The sequence below is a fragment of the Sprattus sprattus genome (genome assembly GCF_963457725.1).
Source record: "Sprattus sprattus genome assembly, chromosome: 4".
In the NCBI taxonomy this organism is placed as follows: Eukaryota; Metazoa; Chordata; class Actinopteri; order Clupeiformes; family Clupeidae; genus Sprattus; species Sprattus sprattus.
The window spans coordinates 38661941-38677495 of record NC_137923.1 but is presented as its reverse complement, the minus strand read 5'-3'; the positions used below and the strand labels follow the sequence as shown (position 1 = coordinate 38677495).

At 44.0% G+C, this 15555-nt stretch overlaps 1 protein-coding gene across 1 annotated transcript in view; it reads left to right on the top strand.

Moving 5' to 3' along the window:
• Nucleotides 1-12297: 12297 nt before the first annotated feature.
• Nucleotides 12298-15555, top strand: part of LOC308364102 (serine/threonine-protein kinase SBK1) — a 4078-nt gene continuing 820 nt past the window's right edge. The window contains exons 1-4 of the mRNA XM_080837104.1: nt 12298-12594; nt 14091-14235; nt 14375-14577; nt 14901-15555. The exon at nt 14901-15555 is cut by the window's right edge and continues 820 nt beyond it. Coding sequence (XP_080693230.1) covers nt 12589-12594; nt 14091-14235; nt 14375-14577; nt 14901-15555 — 1009 coding nt within the window. The 5' untranslated portion in view covers nt 12298-12588. The remainder of the gene's footprint in view (nt 12595-14090; nt 14236-14374; nt 14578-14900) is intronic.

Here is a 15555-nt window from a genome sequence, read left to right as displayed (position 1 = left end):
AGACTCATTCACTGCACACTGATCCCCATTTCACTAATTGTGAGACTTCTAGCACCAATTGGCTGGACCTCTGTTGAATTAGGTCAGTCTATATAAAGGGGGTGAATACTTATGCAATCACTTATTTTCATTACATATTTGTATTTAATTTACATAACTGTGTAGAAATCTGTTATCACTTTGACATTAAAGAGAGCTATTTTGTGATTTTTTTTGTCCAAAAAGCCAACTTATATTGACCATGACTGATTTATAAAAGCCATAAAAGGGTAAAACATCCAAGGGGGGGGGATACTTATGCAAGGCACTGTACATGTGAATACATACGTGCCATTCACACATTCATTCATAATAATTATCTGCCATCCAGCTCCTAACCCAGATTGAACTGAATGTGTGTATGTACACATCAACATTTGCCCACAAGCAGGGTGTGGTGTGAATCATGCAATGGCAGTGTGTGTGTGTGTGTGTGTGTGTGTGTGTGTGTGTGTGTGTGTGTGTGTGTGTGTGTGTGTCTGTCTGTCTGTTTTGGGGTCAACTATTTTAAGAATATTTCTCGTCTTTCGGATGTACAGTACCACATATGTCCATATATGTCAATAGATGCCAGTGGGGGGTCCATGAGATGTCAGTAGTCAGTGAAGATAGAGAGGAGAGAAGAGGAATGGTGATCTCACCATCTAGACATGACGCCCCTTCCTATGATCTCGTCTCCAACTGTTACTAAATATAGCCAGAGGTTAATTGAACTATTTTTCTGCACATTCCCATAGAGCGTGGATAGATACATTTGGTGGTCCAGTGGCCAGATTAAGTACATTGGTTGCTTTTATCTGGTGTGAGTCAAGTAATGAATACAACAGCATAACAAATCACTTCCTGGGGTTGAGTTGGTAATTGATAATAGCAACATCCAGGTCAAATTCCACAGGGATAGGTCAAATTCCAGGGGGATTGGCTGTAGGCTTGATTTATGTTTTGTGTTGTGAAACTCACATGTTTAAAAAAAGCTGGGTTAGTTGGAATACTCCTGGGTTACACTGGTGACTGGCATATCTCTCGATAAACTTCCTGTGAATGGAATAACAATCAAATATTGTGAGCATATTTGTGTGTGACCATGTGTATGTGTGAGATTGTGTTTGTGAGATGGAGAATGTAAGTGTGTGTGAGTGAGTGAGTGGGTGTGTTTGTAGTCTGCATCTATCCCTGGTTCTCTTTGTCTCGTTCTTTCATTCCACATTCCCCACATTCCATTCCATTCATGAGAACCTGTGATCATACAGGAAGAGAAGCTGATGAGGTGGCATGGAAACCCCCCACGGAGTTGATTCCCTGTGTGTGCGCATATGTGTGCGTGTGTTTGTCCATGTGTGCGTGTGTGTGTCCATGTGTGTATGTGTCCAGTGTGTGTGTGCCTTGAAGAGCCGTATAATAATCAATTCTACATCAAATATCGATTTAGTCTGGATATATTTTTCTGTCAAAATAAGTGACAATCCAAACTGTATGTTGCCATGTCATCACATCTGTTTCCGTTCCAAATGAAGCTGTTGCTTCACACAATCGTGTTAAGAGACTCTACAGAACAGACAGCTGGTGTGCTGCAACTGTGATACAGGAAACTTGATCCTCTGACACCCTTCCAGAGAATTCCAAAGAAAGTCCTCTTGCATTGAGTTACTGAGACAGTGTAAAAGAGAATAAGCAGAGGGAAATGACATGGGGGGGGGGGGGGGAAGAGGAAATAGTGAGGATTAAAAAGAGAAGTACCACATAAGACGGAAAGAAAACGAAAGCTGAGGGGAAGGAAGGGGAGAGGCTGTTTTGACATCTTTGCCCATCAGCAGCCTCCTCAGGATACTCGCTATCATTACGGAACAGTGACATCACCACCATTGAGGCGTCACCATGACGTCATCAGGGCACCCCTACAACAAAGCACCTACTCACACACACACAGACTCACTGATGCTCATTGCAGACTCTGTGGTCACCCCGAAAATATGAAAGGGCCCTGAAAAGCGAGACATGGGGAGGTATGACTAACTTCCTGTCTGGCCCCTAGCCTTTGGCCTGCATTCCACGCGCAAGTTCCCTCCTGCTGCAACTCTCTGTTCTGCCAGCAGCTCTCTCCACAGGTGAGGGGTTGACCAAACCGCACTCTCAACAGCAATTACCCCTTATAAAAGGGGATAATTGTTTGCTGTGCTGGGATCTGAGCCCCATTTTTTTCACAACATTAAAGGGATCATCTTGTAATTTGAACCGTAAATTGTTTGGCAGTTTTCCTGTGAAATTGACCATGTTTCCACCCACTTTTACTGTGCATCCTCTGTGGCTGATGGAGGAATGATGTTTTGTTGCGAGACATGAGACATGCTGTGGCTGTAGTTGTGTGCCACGTGGGTGTATATGGTTAATTCTTGCAACAGGCCACAGAATAATGCCATTTCCTTGTGCGTTTAAGTCTGAACAGGGTTCTGAACCAAAGTCAAAGGTCCACTCAGTCAGAAAGATTGTGTTACGGAGGAGAAATATATTTTTTTACAGAGCCAGTCATTAGAATTTGAAACCTCAGTGCAAGACAATACAACACAGAATCAAGATTTATGTTGTAAGTTGAAGACAGCAGAGTTACACAGAGAAATGTCAAACATTAGTGCGGATTTCACCATGACACATGAAACTACTTCTGACATACCTACAGCATTTGAATGTGCTTCTGTCAAAAAAATAAATGGATCTGATGTCCCCGCCCCATAAGTAGTACAGGACCAATGCAACTGGGTTCTCAAAGTGTCTCGGAGTGCTTGTAAAAACATCTTTGCTCATATGTTTATCACATTAACATCCTCCATTTGCTCATTACACACCCCTTCCTACTCCGTTGTGTTTGGAAAATAGGACTTGTCCTATGACTAGGCTACCTAGCCACTCTGTTTTACCCCTGAGATGACCTGGAAGGCCCTAAGCAAATTGTCAGAAAGAGGATGAAGTTAATCATATAATTATACCCATGACAAGACCTTAGACTTGAACAAGTTAAAGTAGTGGAGCATGTCATGTGATAATAGCACAATGGTCTTTTTTTTTTCATTCATATCACCAAACACAGATAGGCCAAGAAAATTAGGTATAATGCCACCACTGAACCAGTGGTTCACAGTGTTTTTTGTGTTTGCATGTGTGTGTGGTAGAGGGGGTACACAGGCTGCAAAACAAATTATTTGGGTTAGGTTCTCCAGGAACTTTCGGGCAAGGAGCCTGAATGAAAAGACTGCTTAACCACATCCGTGAATTTATTTTTAGCCATCAGTTCTGTAGAATGTTCTTCTTCTCGGGATTATTCGTGTGTACAGAAAGAGGAATCTGTACGCTTCGTCTCGTTCTCCCCCACAGTTTACCCCCGCGCGCCAGCCATGCTCACCAAAGACAAACGTTACGTGTATCAGTGAGCTTGTTATTGTCGCGGGCTTTTTGGGGGAGACACGCATGACACTGAATGGAGGCACTTGACTGAATGATGCTGTAAATTAGGCTACGTCAACAACACACCAAAATAAATCATAAGCAAACCAATCGAGGGTCGTTTTTGTGGTACATTATTTATTAACGGAGCCAACATATGTCTCAGAGTGCCCTCGTTTTGCCACACACCTGTTGTGTAACTGACCCCTGGGGCAAGATGTATTGACTTAAGTCGTTTTTCCTGTGATCTAACGTGGGTAAACTGTGCAACACTCTGTACACCAACTCAGTCAGCATGCAGTCTGCCCCCAGACCAAAGGCTCTCTTCAGACAAATTTCAACTCAGTGAAGCACATGGCATCTTGCTGATGTGAGATTTCCGTTAGACGGGATTTTGCCACCGCTTCCAGTGGAGGCATGTCCGATATTATCCACACAGAAAAACTCCCGGTGAGAGTTAGATTGGAAATCAGTTGTCTGCAGTCTGCACAGTTGGCTGACATCAGTCAGACACGCAGTCATCGCGCGCGCTTCCTGAAGAAGAGACGCTCCTGCTGCTGACCCCCTGCGCACAGGGTGAACAATAACGGACGCGTGGAAATATCAGAGGGATGTGTCAGAATCATATCGCGCCTAATGCGGGGGCGTACGCGCCTGTTGGGTGGCGAAGGACCATTAGTGAAGGGCTTATTTTTGTTAGAAATAAAGAGGTGTGTGTGTTGGGGAGAGGTTGTGAGGAGTACTTTAATCAAACCCCCAATTTTTTGGGCATGTGCCAGGGTGTCAACAACCAATCACTAACCTGCTAGTGTTGAATGCAGAATGGTCAGGACTTAATTAAAATGTAGGGTACAAGTCTAATATTTAAGGTAATTGAAACTTATACAGATATAGCTTGTTTTTGTAAAGATATGAATGGTGCCTTGTTGTTTTGGCGCCCTCCTTTTCCAAGTTGTGAAGATCAAAGTGCTTAAAATGCTTTGTTAAAAATTGTGGGAAAACCAATGATGCAGTTTATCTGCGATAATATTAGTTTATTAAATTGATACCAGCTACAGTACAGTAAAACAGTAGTGGGCAAAACTTAAAAAAACAGAAGTTCAATGGTGAGGTGAAATTCCATTATTGCAATTGATTAATTCCTGTGAACGGTAGGAGAAGCTTTAAAAATTGAAACTGGTGACATCATCCACACATATACTGACCACACACACACACACACACACACACACACACACACACACTTTTGCAAAAACAAACAGAAAAAGGGAAACTATTGAGGTCCTGAGAAGATGATGGGTTGGGGGGGGGGGGGGGGGGGGGGGGGGGTGGCCGCGGGGGCGTTAGCGTTTGTCAATGAAGAGGATGACTCAGGCACTGGATGTGTCATACACATTCTATAAAGGGGGAAGTTCACAGAGCAGACTAAACATTTGCACAGTGAGTGATAGCTCAGCACAGAGCACACTTTGTTTACTAGCACCCGGAATTGGACGAAAGATGAAATGTAAGTGTTTTCTGTCATTGGATTACACTATTTGTTTGTGGTTATTGGGGTGGGGTTGGGTGGGGTGGGGTGAGGGGGTTATCCCTGGGGAGAACAGGTCAAAATGATATGTGTTGATCTGTCAAGGTATGAGTGGCTCTGTCATTATAAGACAATGAGTAATGAACATTTAATGGAGGGGGATCAAATATGTTATGGGAAGTGTGAGGTACTTGAGTAGGGAACTTCTGTTTCTGTGGTCAGTTATTAGTTGTGTTGTTTGATGGAGCTGGGGCAGTGAAGTTCATTTTAAGTGTACAGGTGGACATGCTGTATAAGAGGAAGCAGTCAGAGCTTTGCTTTGTGTTTCTGTCTTTATGTTATTTGATTGTTCATGTATTGCTTTTTAATCTCTGAATTTGTATAATTTCCTATTTCATACAGTGGCAAAACGTAGGAAGTGTGTGGTTTGTTTCAGTAAGCTTATCTCACCCAACTGAAACATAAGGGAGAGATGGAGATGGAGAGAGAGAGAGAGAGAGAGAGAGAAAGGGATAGAGAGAAAGAGAGAGAGAGAGATTTCATGAGGGTGACTAGCTGGAATCATAATGGAAATCTCATTACCTCATGCACCAGCAATCAACATCACTGAAGAAGGACTTTCAGGTTAAACGCACTTCCTCTGTGGTAATGAACCATATCGAAACTTCTGAATTACGCTTAATCTTGAACTCAAACAGCCTCTTTAGTGAAGTAAATTGAGCACATTTTTACCACATACAGACCAAACTGAGCAAAACTGAAACTAAGTTAGTGGGTCATTTCAGCTGTACTATCTGATAGGAATTGCATATGCAGGATAAAGAGCCATCAGTTTCTGTAAATTGCCTCAGTGCAGTCACCATGACGTCAGTGCCTACGGGTGTACAATTTGAAAATTGCTGAGTCGCATCCTTACTGGCCAGACAGGGGAATCACATTTGCTACTCACTGCTTGGTCAGTTCCTTGAGAGTGCAGGGTGGACATTTCTGGCCAACATGTTGGGGCTTGTTCGGCACCCACCACCCGAGGATCTTATTTCCTCTCATTGAACTTTCAGAGGAATCACTAGGCTGGTCTGGGAGGTCGTGGGTTCAGGCCAGGGGGCCCACATTGTCTCGTTTTGCATTTGATGAAAGCAACTGTGAAATGATGTTCGGTAAGTGCTAATGTAGACTTCACGTCCACAATTGTGGAGCCAGGGGTATCTCCTTAGTTGAGATGGAGACAAACAGTCAGTGTGATCCTACCATTTGTGGTGTGCTTCCCATTGTCACAAACAAACTGAGGCAAAATACCCCAGGCAGGCCGGGGATACAAGCATGCAGACAGCTGGGAGAATGATGTGTCATGGTGGGTTTTCCAAGCTGGAGAGAGAAAAAAAACCTCTTTGTGTTTCTTCTTCTTTTTTATCTTGCTGACAGTGCTGCTGAACTCCCATGTTTCTTTCGATGTCTGCCTGCTGTTGGTCCTCCTGCCCGTGCTTTCCCTTGCCCAACCCTACGTGAATGGATCCCGAAAGGAGAACCTCAAAACGATCAACCACCAGATGAAAATCTTGGGCAAAATTGCTCGTGGACCATTTGTAAGTCCCCTTGACATTGGCACAGTGACGATTTTGTGTTAATAAGTTATCTGGCTAATCTGGCCCTGGGGGGAAGTTGACAAACTCTGTGTTGTCAGACCATTTAGGGGTTTTATTTGGGCTTGAATGTGTGGGTTAGGGTGAGTTAGCAGGTGTCACATTCAGCTGTGAACATTTTGGGGCCTGGTCATTTAAGAATACATCATCATGTGCAGTTAGTTAAAGATCTGTTGCTGTTCCCTAAGGCGAGGGTTTCTGACTTTCTGTGAGGGAGAGGTTGTGAAACATGAATGAGCTAGCCTGGACTAATGCAGACTAATTCCTAAAGCAGTGCTTGTCCTTTGTTTTCTTTCTACAGAGATCCGATGAACTGGACTTAGACATTCAGCTCAACTTCACTGCCCTGCCACGGATAGCCTCACGAGCGAAAAACGTCCAGACTCAACAGGTACGGCAGCCACCAAGCCTGTGGGTACTTTACATTGGTCTCTCACTTACTAAGTCTATATATGAATTCTCAAATCTGTTTGATTCTTTCTCTCTCTCTTTCCCTATCTCCCTCTCTCTCTCTCTCTCTCACTCTCTCTATCTCTCTCTCCTTCTCACTCCCCCCTCTCTCTCTATTTCCTTCCATATCTCTCTCTCGCTCTCCCTCTTCAGTTGAACACCACTCTTCTGCTGCTCCACTCTGGCCTGCAGTCCTTCAGGTTCCACTTTGACTGGCTGCGGCAGGTTCGACAGAACAGGTCGATGATTGTCCCCCAAGAGATTAAGGACATCACGTTCCATCTGGAGAGGATTGGCCAGCTGCTTCAGAAACAGGTGAGAGCCTAGGCCCAAGCAGACCAAAGGGCGTGGAGCGTAGACATTTACACGTGCTGTTTAAATGAATCTGTGTGGGTGTATATTGCCAAGGTCATATTAGGCTTTCTTATTTCTTCCACTGCTATTCAATAGTATATTTATTGCGGAAAGAAAAGATTTTCGACTGAAGTGAACTCTGATCTGTTTGTTTGTTTAATGCAAATACATCTTGCTAAAAGAACAGCTCAGGGTCACTGGTTGCCCACCCACCCTGAAAACAAACAAGAAACAGCAGCCATTTTTGTTTTGCCCATATTTGTTTAAAGTGATTCTGTGTAAGAATCAAAGTGTTCAAAGTGGTTGTGTGTAAGACATAGCCTATTTAGCTGATTGCTCAGTCATTTCTTAGCCTGGTGACACCAGCCTACGTATTTCCGCCTGAATTGATTTCAAGCTCATACTCAGTCTGGCCCAACCCCATTGACAATCGTCTCCAGAACTCAAAATTTTGCAGGACCAATCAGCGAACAGTTCAGAGCTGTGACGCAAAACTCGCCTTGGAGGAAAAGACACGAAAAGCTATCGGAAAAGTTGTCTCAACTCTTGAGAACATCAGAAAATTAAAAGGAGAACAAGAGTATTTTCTTGTAAGTTTTATGATTGGAAAGGACGTCGTAGCTCTTCTCCCAACTGGCTTTGGGAAGAGTTTAATCTACCGAATGCTTACTAGACGTTGCTGATTGGTTAAGGGAACTCCAATGTTTTTAAATCTCAAGATAAGCACCCGCCCATCTCGGAAACCAAAATGCATTGGGTTGGCCCAGACTGAAAGACGGAATGAAATGGAGTCACAGGCTGGTAATGGCCAGGCTAGTCATTTCTGCCCTTTTGAAGACATTCTAAGTACAAAGAGTTAAGAATATCAGACATTACTCTCTGCCCTGTGAGTTTGAATGTGTTGGCTGTTAGCACTCTAGACAGAGGTAAGATCTTGGCCAGATCAACTCCTTGTCCAATGTCGTCAGGGATTGATCACATGTAGTACCTAACGGAATGCATGGAAAGGAGTGAGAGAGTAAAGGGAGTGAGGGAGTGAGGGAGGAGACGCTGCATTCTGTGGCTACATGGCTTCTTTGTAAGCTGATGTCCAGTGAAGTTCAAAAATAATGTAGGGCAAGAAAAGCCGTCTTCATGGCTCCCTGTACATATACAACAAGAGAAAAGTTAGCTTGTAAACGGAGGCTTTGACTCTTCTAGTCTAGTCGGTAGAATTCAGTGAAAGTTGAAGTGCTTTCACAGTTAGCAAGTTAGAGACAAATATTTGTCCATAACATTCTTGTCTTATTGTTTTTTTGTGTTCAGTTTTTCTTGGTTTAAGTATTTTAGAGTTAGCAAGTTGGAGACAAATATTTGTCCATAACATTCTTGTTTAATTGCTTTTTTCTGTTCAGTTCTTCTTGGTTTAAGTATTTGCTGCACATTTTGTATTTGCCAAAGGCTTCTTCTGTCATGGCCTTTGAAATGCATAGCATTATGTTATTTAAAACATTCTTCCTGGATTCCCTCTCAAGTTTAGGTTACTGTGACTTCATTAAATAAATTACTCAATAATTTATTCATTCTTTATATCTGTGTCTGTCAGATGGACGACCTTCCTCCAAACCTAGTTCCACCGCAGCTGCCACGGCTGACCAACCCCTGGGACATCTACACCTCGTCCATCGTGGTCCACCGGAACCTGCATCTCTTCTGCCTCTGGGCTCGTTCGGCCCTTAACCTCCTGATGCGAACGTCCCTGTAAGCCCACCATCACTACCCCCCCGAACCCCAGACCATTCTGCTGCACCACGACCACTCTTCATCCCCTACTTGCTGGATCCCCCCCAACCCCAGCCCACTGAATCGTCAGTCTTACCTTCTTCTGAACATTCCTCTTGCAAACCACAAGCTTATTTATATCTATGTTTAAGTTATGCCTTTTTTTAAAGTAATGTGAAGAAATGTATTTACGTATTTAATATGATAAGTTAATATTTAATAATTTAAGTGAATTGTTTACATTACATGGTTCACCTTAGACCGTGTGTTAACTGGCTTCCAGTTAAGCCCTTACGTCCCGCTTACATGACAGGAGCCCATTTGTATCTGTAGTCCACATACATACATACATACAAAATGCACCGTATTGACCTGTGTTTTTGGCTCAAAATGCAGTTGTCTGTATGCAGCCACATACAGCTCAAGACCAGATGTGTGTCTTTTGATTGGATACTGAGGACACTGTGAGTCAGAGGCTGGAAACAAACATTTGAACGGTATATTTTGAAAAGGGGCATCTCTCTGTAGTGGAGGTCAAGTGTCTGTTACAGACTCCCACCAGTAGGTGGAGTCAGTTTATTAAGGAGTGGGCAGATGTATTTGTCAATATTAGAGCACTGAAATTCTGGAGGTTAGCCAATGCTTTTTCACTTAGCGAAAAGGTGCTTTAGATATAGTGCATATACTCCTCAGTATGCATATAAGAATGTGCTCTGATGATGTGGAATGTGTTGGTGCTTTGTTGAGAAAAGCATCAAGATGCAATTTTTTGTCAACATACAAGATAATCCGAGATATGCCAGTTGAAGAGCTCATGTTTTCTGAATATCATGTTTTAAACGAGAAATTTGCAGGAGCTTTCCCCTCGGATGAGAGCACTGTGATTCAAATGTATGAATATGCTGGGAACCTGTTGGTCAACAAATGCACTTCACATTCTAAACGTGCATGTTCTGAACTGCACTGGTGCACCCTGTTCAGTTGAACTACTCTATGATAATGTTCAACCACATAGCTTCTGCTTTTACACTGACGTTAGAAGAGCAGACATTATGTGCTAGTTAGTTTACTGTTGAGCTACAAGTCCATGCACTTAATACCTAATGTGAACCATTCAAAGTACACGTAATGCAATTTCCTATGGAAGTATAATATTATGCTCTTATAGCCACTGGCTGGCTAATTTGTTGTCATGAAAGTAGAGCATGAGATGCTTTGGGCTGTACTGCTGCTGTTTCACTGGGCTGAAGTGCCTCATGGGTCCATTGAATCAAAGTGTTCCATCAGGCCTGTAGCTCGGAATAGGCCTGCTCTGACTTGCTGTGATTTTTAGTGTAAAATATTGAGTATTGTATAATATTTAATATGCTGCATTATATATATAAAGTATTCTTTAAAAGGCTGGGAATACAGTTTAAAATGTATTTTTTCTATGTATGTATTGTATGCAATGTCTTTTTTATATAAAAATCAGAAGCAGTACAAAATAAAGACATAGGTTTTGTGAAAATGTATTGGATTATTATTCCCAAGAGATCATAGATCTGATATCAGCCAACTGCTGCATAAAATGTCACTTCCGAGTCAACCATTTTGTAGTAAGAAGCATCCGCGATAGACTTAAATAACTTAGAAGTGCATACGTAAAACCTGTGAGACGTCTGAATAAACTTGAACTATCGGAAGCCTCACACATTATTGTCTGATGTGTGGTTTTACAATCACTTGTCACATTCAATGCCCTCGCACTAAAAATACGCATTTCCGTTTGATCAACAGGCGTCAGAAAGCTAAAGCGGTTTCACAGCTCCTTGCTTTGTGCCTTCAAACAGGTAGTGGGTGTCTTGATGCTTTCCTATTATAGCACCATGAAAGCGGAGCGAGAAGAAGGTGGAGATTCATTTGAGGGCTGTCACTGTAGCGCAGTGTAGCTACCATAACACTGTCAATGGAAAGAGAGAGGGAGGGAGAGAGGGAGAGAGAGAAATAGGCTTAACAGAAATAAGAGCGAGAATGCACCAGAGTGAATAAATGTGGGTTTGCAGCTTGGTTAGTGATGATATGATACTGGTTAAACAATCCCTGTATGCTGCTTGCATAGGTGTCTGTACACCCTGTACGTGTGTGGATATTTATGTGCACATGTATATTTCTGAGTGTGCATTGCATGAGTGCATGTGTGTGCATATTGTGTGTGTGTTTGTGTAGTGTGTGTGTGTATGTTTGTGTAGTGTGTGTGTGTGTGTGTGTGTGTGTGTGTGTGTGTGTGTGTGTGTGTGTGTGTGGGTGTGAGAAAGTGTGAGCAAGGATCCCGACTATGAGGGGGAATAGTTGGCACTGATAGGAAAGCTAACTTGGCAATGACACAGCAAGAGCGCGAGTCCATTCCAGCTGTTGCACTCATCAAGCTGAGAGAAACAGAGAGAGAGAGAGAGAGAGAGAGAGAGAGAGAGAAAGTGAGAGAAGAAAACCTAGAGGGATGTTGACGAATAAGCACATCAATATGTAAAAGCACAACTAAATATGTAAACCAAAAAGGGGGGGGGGGATCTGATATAGTTAAATGTCTTCAACTCTTTAAGTGCCATAAATTGTCATAAGGGTGGGAAAAGGAGTGGGAAGAAAAAAGGCGAAGAATGGGCCATGGAGAGAGCTGAATAAGGGGTGTTGATACAAACGTCATACATTTAAATTGTTGTAGCTGTTATAGGGGTTCAGCTGATGTTGCGAGGTGATCACGTGGGACAATGACATCATCAGGTTGCGTGAATCCGTGCACACGAATACCAGCCCCCGTGCCGATTCAAATCTACTCACTTTCTACCCCCGATTCGAATCGTTGCAGATACCGTGTGCGGATAGAGAGTGTTCGTCTAAATTATAGGGCTATCTGTATTATGAACAGCTCGGACGCAGACAAACTTGACTCCGTATAAACAGCACTTTAGGTAATGGATCATCTGTACCTCAAAGCGTTGACACCAACATACTCCACCCGCCGTGGAGGGTGGGCTAGGCTGGGGGTGCAGTTGGGGACAAACATAACGGAGTGGAGAAACCAGAGGGAGGGAGAGAGAGGGAATGAGGGAGTGCAAAGAGGGAGGGATGTCCCTAATGTCATTATTAGAAGCATTTGACAAGACCCACCGATGCAGATATGAAGGATTTGCTACAGTGGAGCAGACCCACAGCTTTCAACAGCAGACATTGATGAGTCACAGAGAACAGGGAATTTCTGTACTGCTGCATTCTGTATTACCTGTTGTGGATTCAGGTGGAGAAGAGGGTATTCTGCGAGAGGCTCACCAACCTATGGATGCAAAGAGGCACAGTCCAGTAGATTGAGTATTGCAAGATCAGAAGAAAAACCCAGCTTTCAGCATGACTGTGAGTGTCTCATTTAATTCGAGAAATTGGAGGTATGGTGTGTGGCAAGGAGCTACACTGAGCCTGAGATATGTGTTTTGTGAATGAAGTTAGCATTGATTGTCTTGGGCATAAAACAACAGGAGTTGTTTTTAAGACCTTTTAAAAATAACACAGAAACAAAGAAGTGGTGCATATAACCTGTTATCAGCCAACATTAAGTTTAGTTACTTATACTTAATTATAGCACTACTGCTTAATTAAGTGCAATGTACTTAAGTGCAACGCACTTTTTATACCTACAAGTAGTTACAATATGCTCTTGCAGTTAAGGTTTAGTTTAGGGTTAGTATTACTGAACTGTACTAACATGCACTTGCTTAAGAAGTACATAGTATATTAACATAATTGTTATGTATCAAAGACAAAGTTAACTTAGGAGCAGCAGTCATTAGCTCAATCCATTCAGCAAATAATGTCAGCCCTCAGTAATTGCAGGGCCATTCGATTTTTCAGTTAGATAAACATAGCTACAGTATACTATGTCCCAATTCCTTAACTTTTAACTGAGCTTTCCTTTATCAAAAACTTTGATCAATGTAACATTCAGTGCGTTGAGGTGGTTCAGGCTACTGCTCGAGGCAGTCATATGTATTTATTGATAAACCTGTATATTCACAAGACCATGTAAAGGTGGCTTTCAGATTGGACACATGACTCGCATGCAGTAAATACCGTACAGAATCAAGCCTGTCCCCTGTGTCCACTGCAGTCATCACCAGACAGGTGTGGGAGACGGCACTTATGCAACAGGGTCTGTTTTGCGGCGAGTCGGCGACACCATTCTGCATTGTATTAGCACTTATACCCTGCTGCATCTAGCTCATATACAGCTCAGTGTATGAAAACTCAACTCCAAACTCATCACCAGAAGTCAGTGAGAAAATGCAACTGGGGAATGGTCACAGTGGCGGTACTCTAAAGGCCTCCAAAGTTCCCCGTTAGGCCAAGCAAAGAGCGAGTGTTACATAACTGCAAAGGAGATACTCAACTTCTCTCACCCCAAATCCACCCCAGCTTTAATAAGTCCGAAGGGATTAGTCCAAAGGGGCGCCATGTGCTCAAATGTCTATCAGCACGGCATCTGTCTGGGTTCCTCTCCAGTTAAAGTTCTGCCTGCAAGCAATTTGCAGCAGTACAGTGCCATGAATCTCTTGGACACCAGTTGCTGTCAAATAAAATGGCTAATAGTATCACTAACTGCGGCATCTGATTCGGTAGTAAAGCATTTATATATGCAAACACCTGACATGGGGGGACTGACAACTCTTTCTTGTTCTCTTTCATCTCTCTCCGCTGCTTCTCCTCACCTTGCTTTCTCCGGCAATTCTCTTTTTATCTGTCCTTTTCCTCTTCAAATCTTTCGCCTTTTGTCCTTCCTTTTCTTCTTCTTCTTCTTCTTCTTCTTCTTCTTCTTCTTCTTCTTCTTCTTCTTCTACTTCTCTTCTCTCTCCCAGACTGCCAGCAGGTTGTTGGATGAGCTTTGTCATCTCACTGCCCAGTCTCTGGTGTCTCTTGAGACTTCAGAGCACTTCCAGATCATCAAGCTCCTGGGTGAGGGCTCATATGGCCAGGTCAAGCTGGCGGTCCACAAGACAAGGGGTAAGAGACGAATGTTCAGGACTATCTTTACCCACCTGCTGTCCACCACAATGGGACAGATCTCTGATTAACGGTCATTCTGTCATCTTCTGTTCTGTTCTTCTTGATGCATATGATCTTTGTCTTTTTCTGGTTGAAGGAACTCCCATGGCTCTGAAGTTTTTCCCCCGTGAATCCACCGGACTGCTCTCCTTCCTGAGAGAGTACAACCTCTCTTTGGCCTTCTGCTCTCACCCCTCGCTAACCTCCGCTCTGGGCATCGTCTACTCCACTCCAGTGCACTACGTCTTTGCCCAGCAACCCAGTCTCTATGGTGACCTGTTTGATGTCATTGTGCCAGAGGTGGGCGGTTGTCATGCCCCACTGGTGCATTCCCAGTGGCTTGTTTGTTTGCCCCAACATTACTTACCAATAGCTCTAGATATGTCTGGGCACCAGAGAACTGCACTGGTGTGTGTTGTGAAATATATATGCGTGTTGATGTGGGGTTGGGACATTGTTACGTGATGCTGTACACCTCTTTGCACAGGTAGATATAAATGTATGACAGACTTCCATTCAAGCACACCGGGGTTACCTGTATACAGATATGAATGTAAATGTTGACTGTGCATACCTGTAAACAGGTGGGATTGTAGTGGTTGACTGTGCCTACCTGTGCACAGGTTGGTCTGGAGGAGGACTGTGCTCAGCGGGTGGCGTCACAGATCAGCGGGGCCCTCTCTCATCTCCACCGCCTGGGATTCGTCCACCGTGACCTAAAGCCCGAGAACATCTTCCTGTGCGACAGCGACTGCCGCTGGGTCAAGCTGGGCGACTTTGGTATGGCGAAGGCACGAGGGGTGCAGGTGCCCTGCGTCTGGTACAGCTCCGCGTACTGCACACCGGAGGCGGAGATCGCCCGAGTCATTGACCAGCCGAGTAGCACTGAGGGAGTAGGGGGGGACTGGAGCACCGTCCCTCTGGATGAGAACGGAAACCCCATGGAGGAGAAGATGAAGAGCCGGATCCGGGTCACGGTGGAGCCCAGCACAGACACTTGGGCTTTGGGCATGTTGATCTATGCCATGCTGACTGGGGTGCTGCCCTGGGACGAGACGGCCTCCAACAACCGGGGGTACATGCAGTACAAGAAGTGGGCCGAACAGGCGAGCGAAGGACTGAGAAACAAGGAGATGAATGGACAGATGAATGGACAGGAGGAGATAAATGTGAACGACAACAGCATTGCACCACTGTTTGCATGTTTCACGCCGCTGGCATGCTCCCTCTTCCTGTCACTGCTTCACCCGCAGGCGGCACTGCGAGGGGGGGCTGACG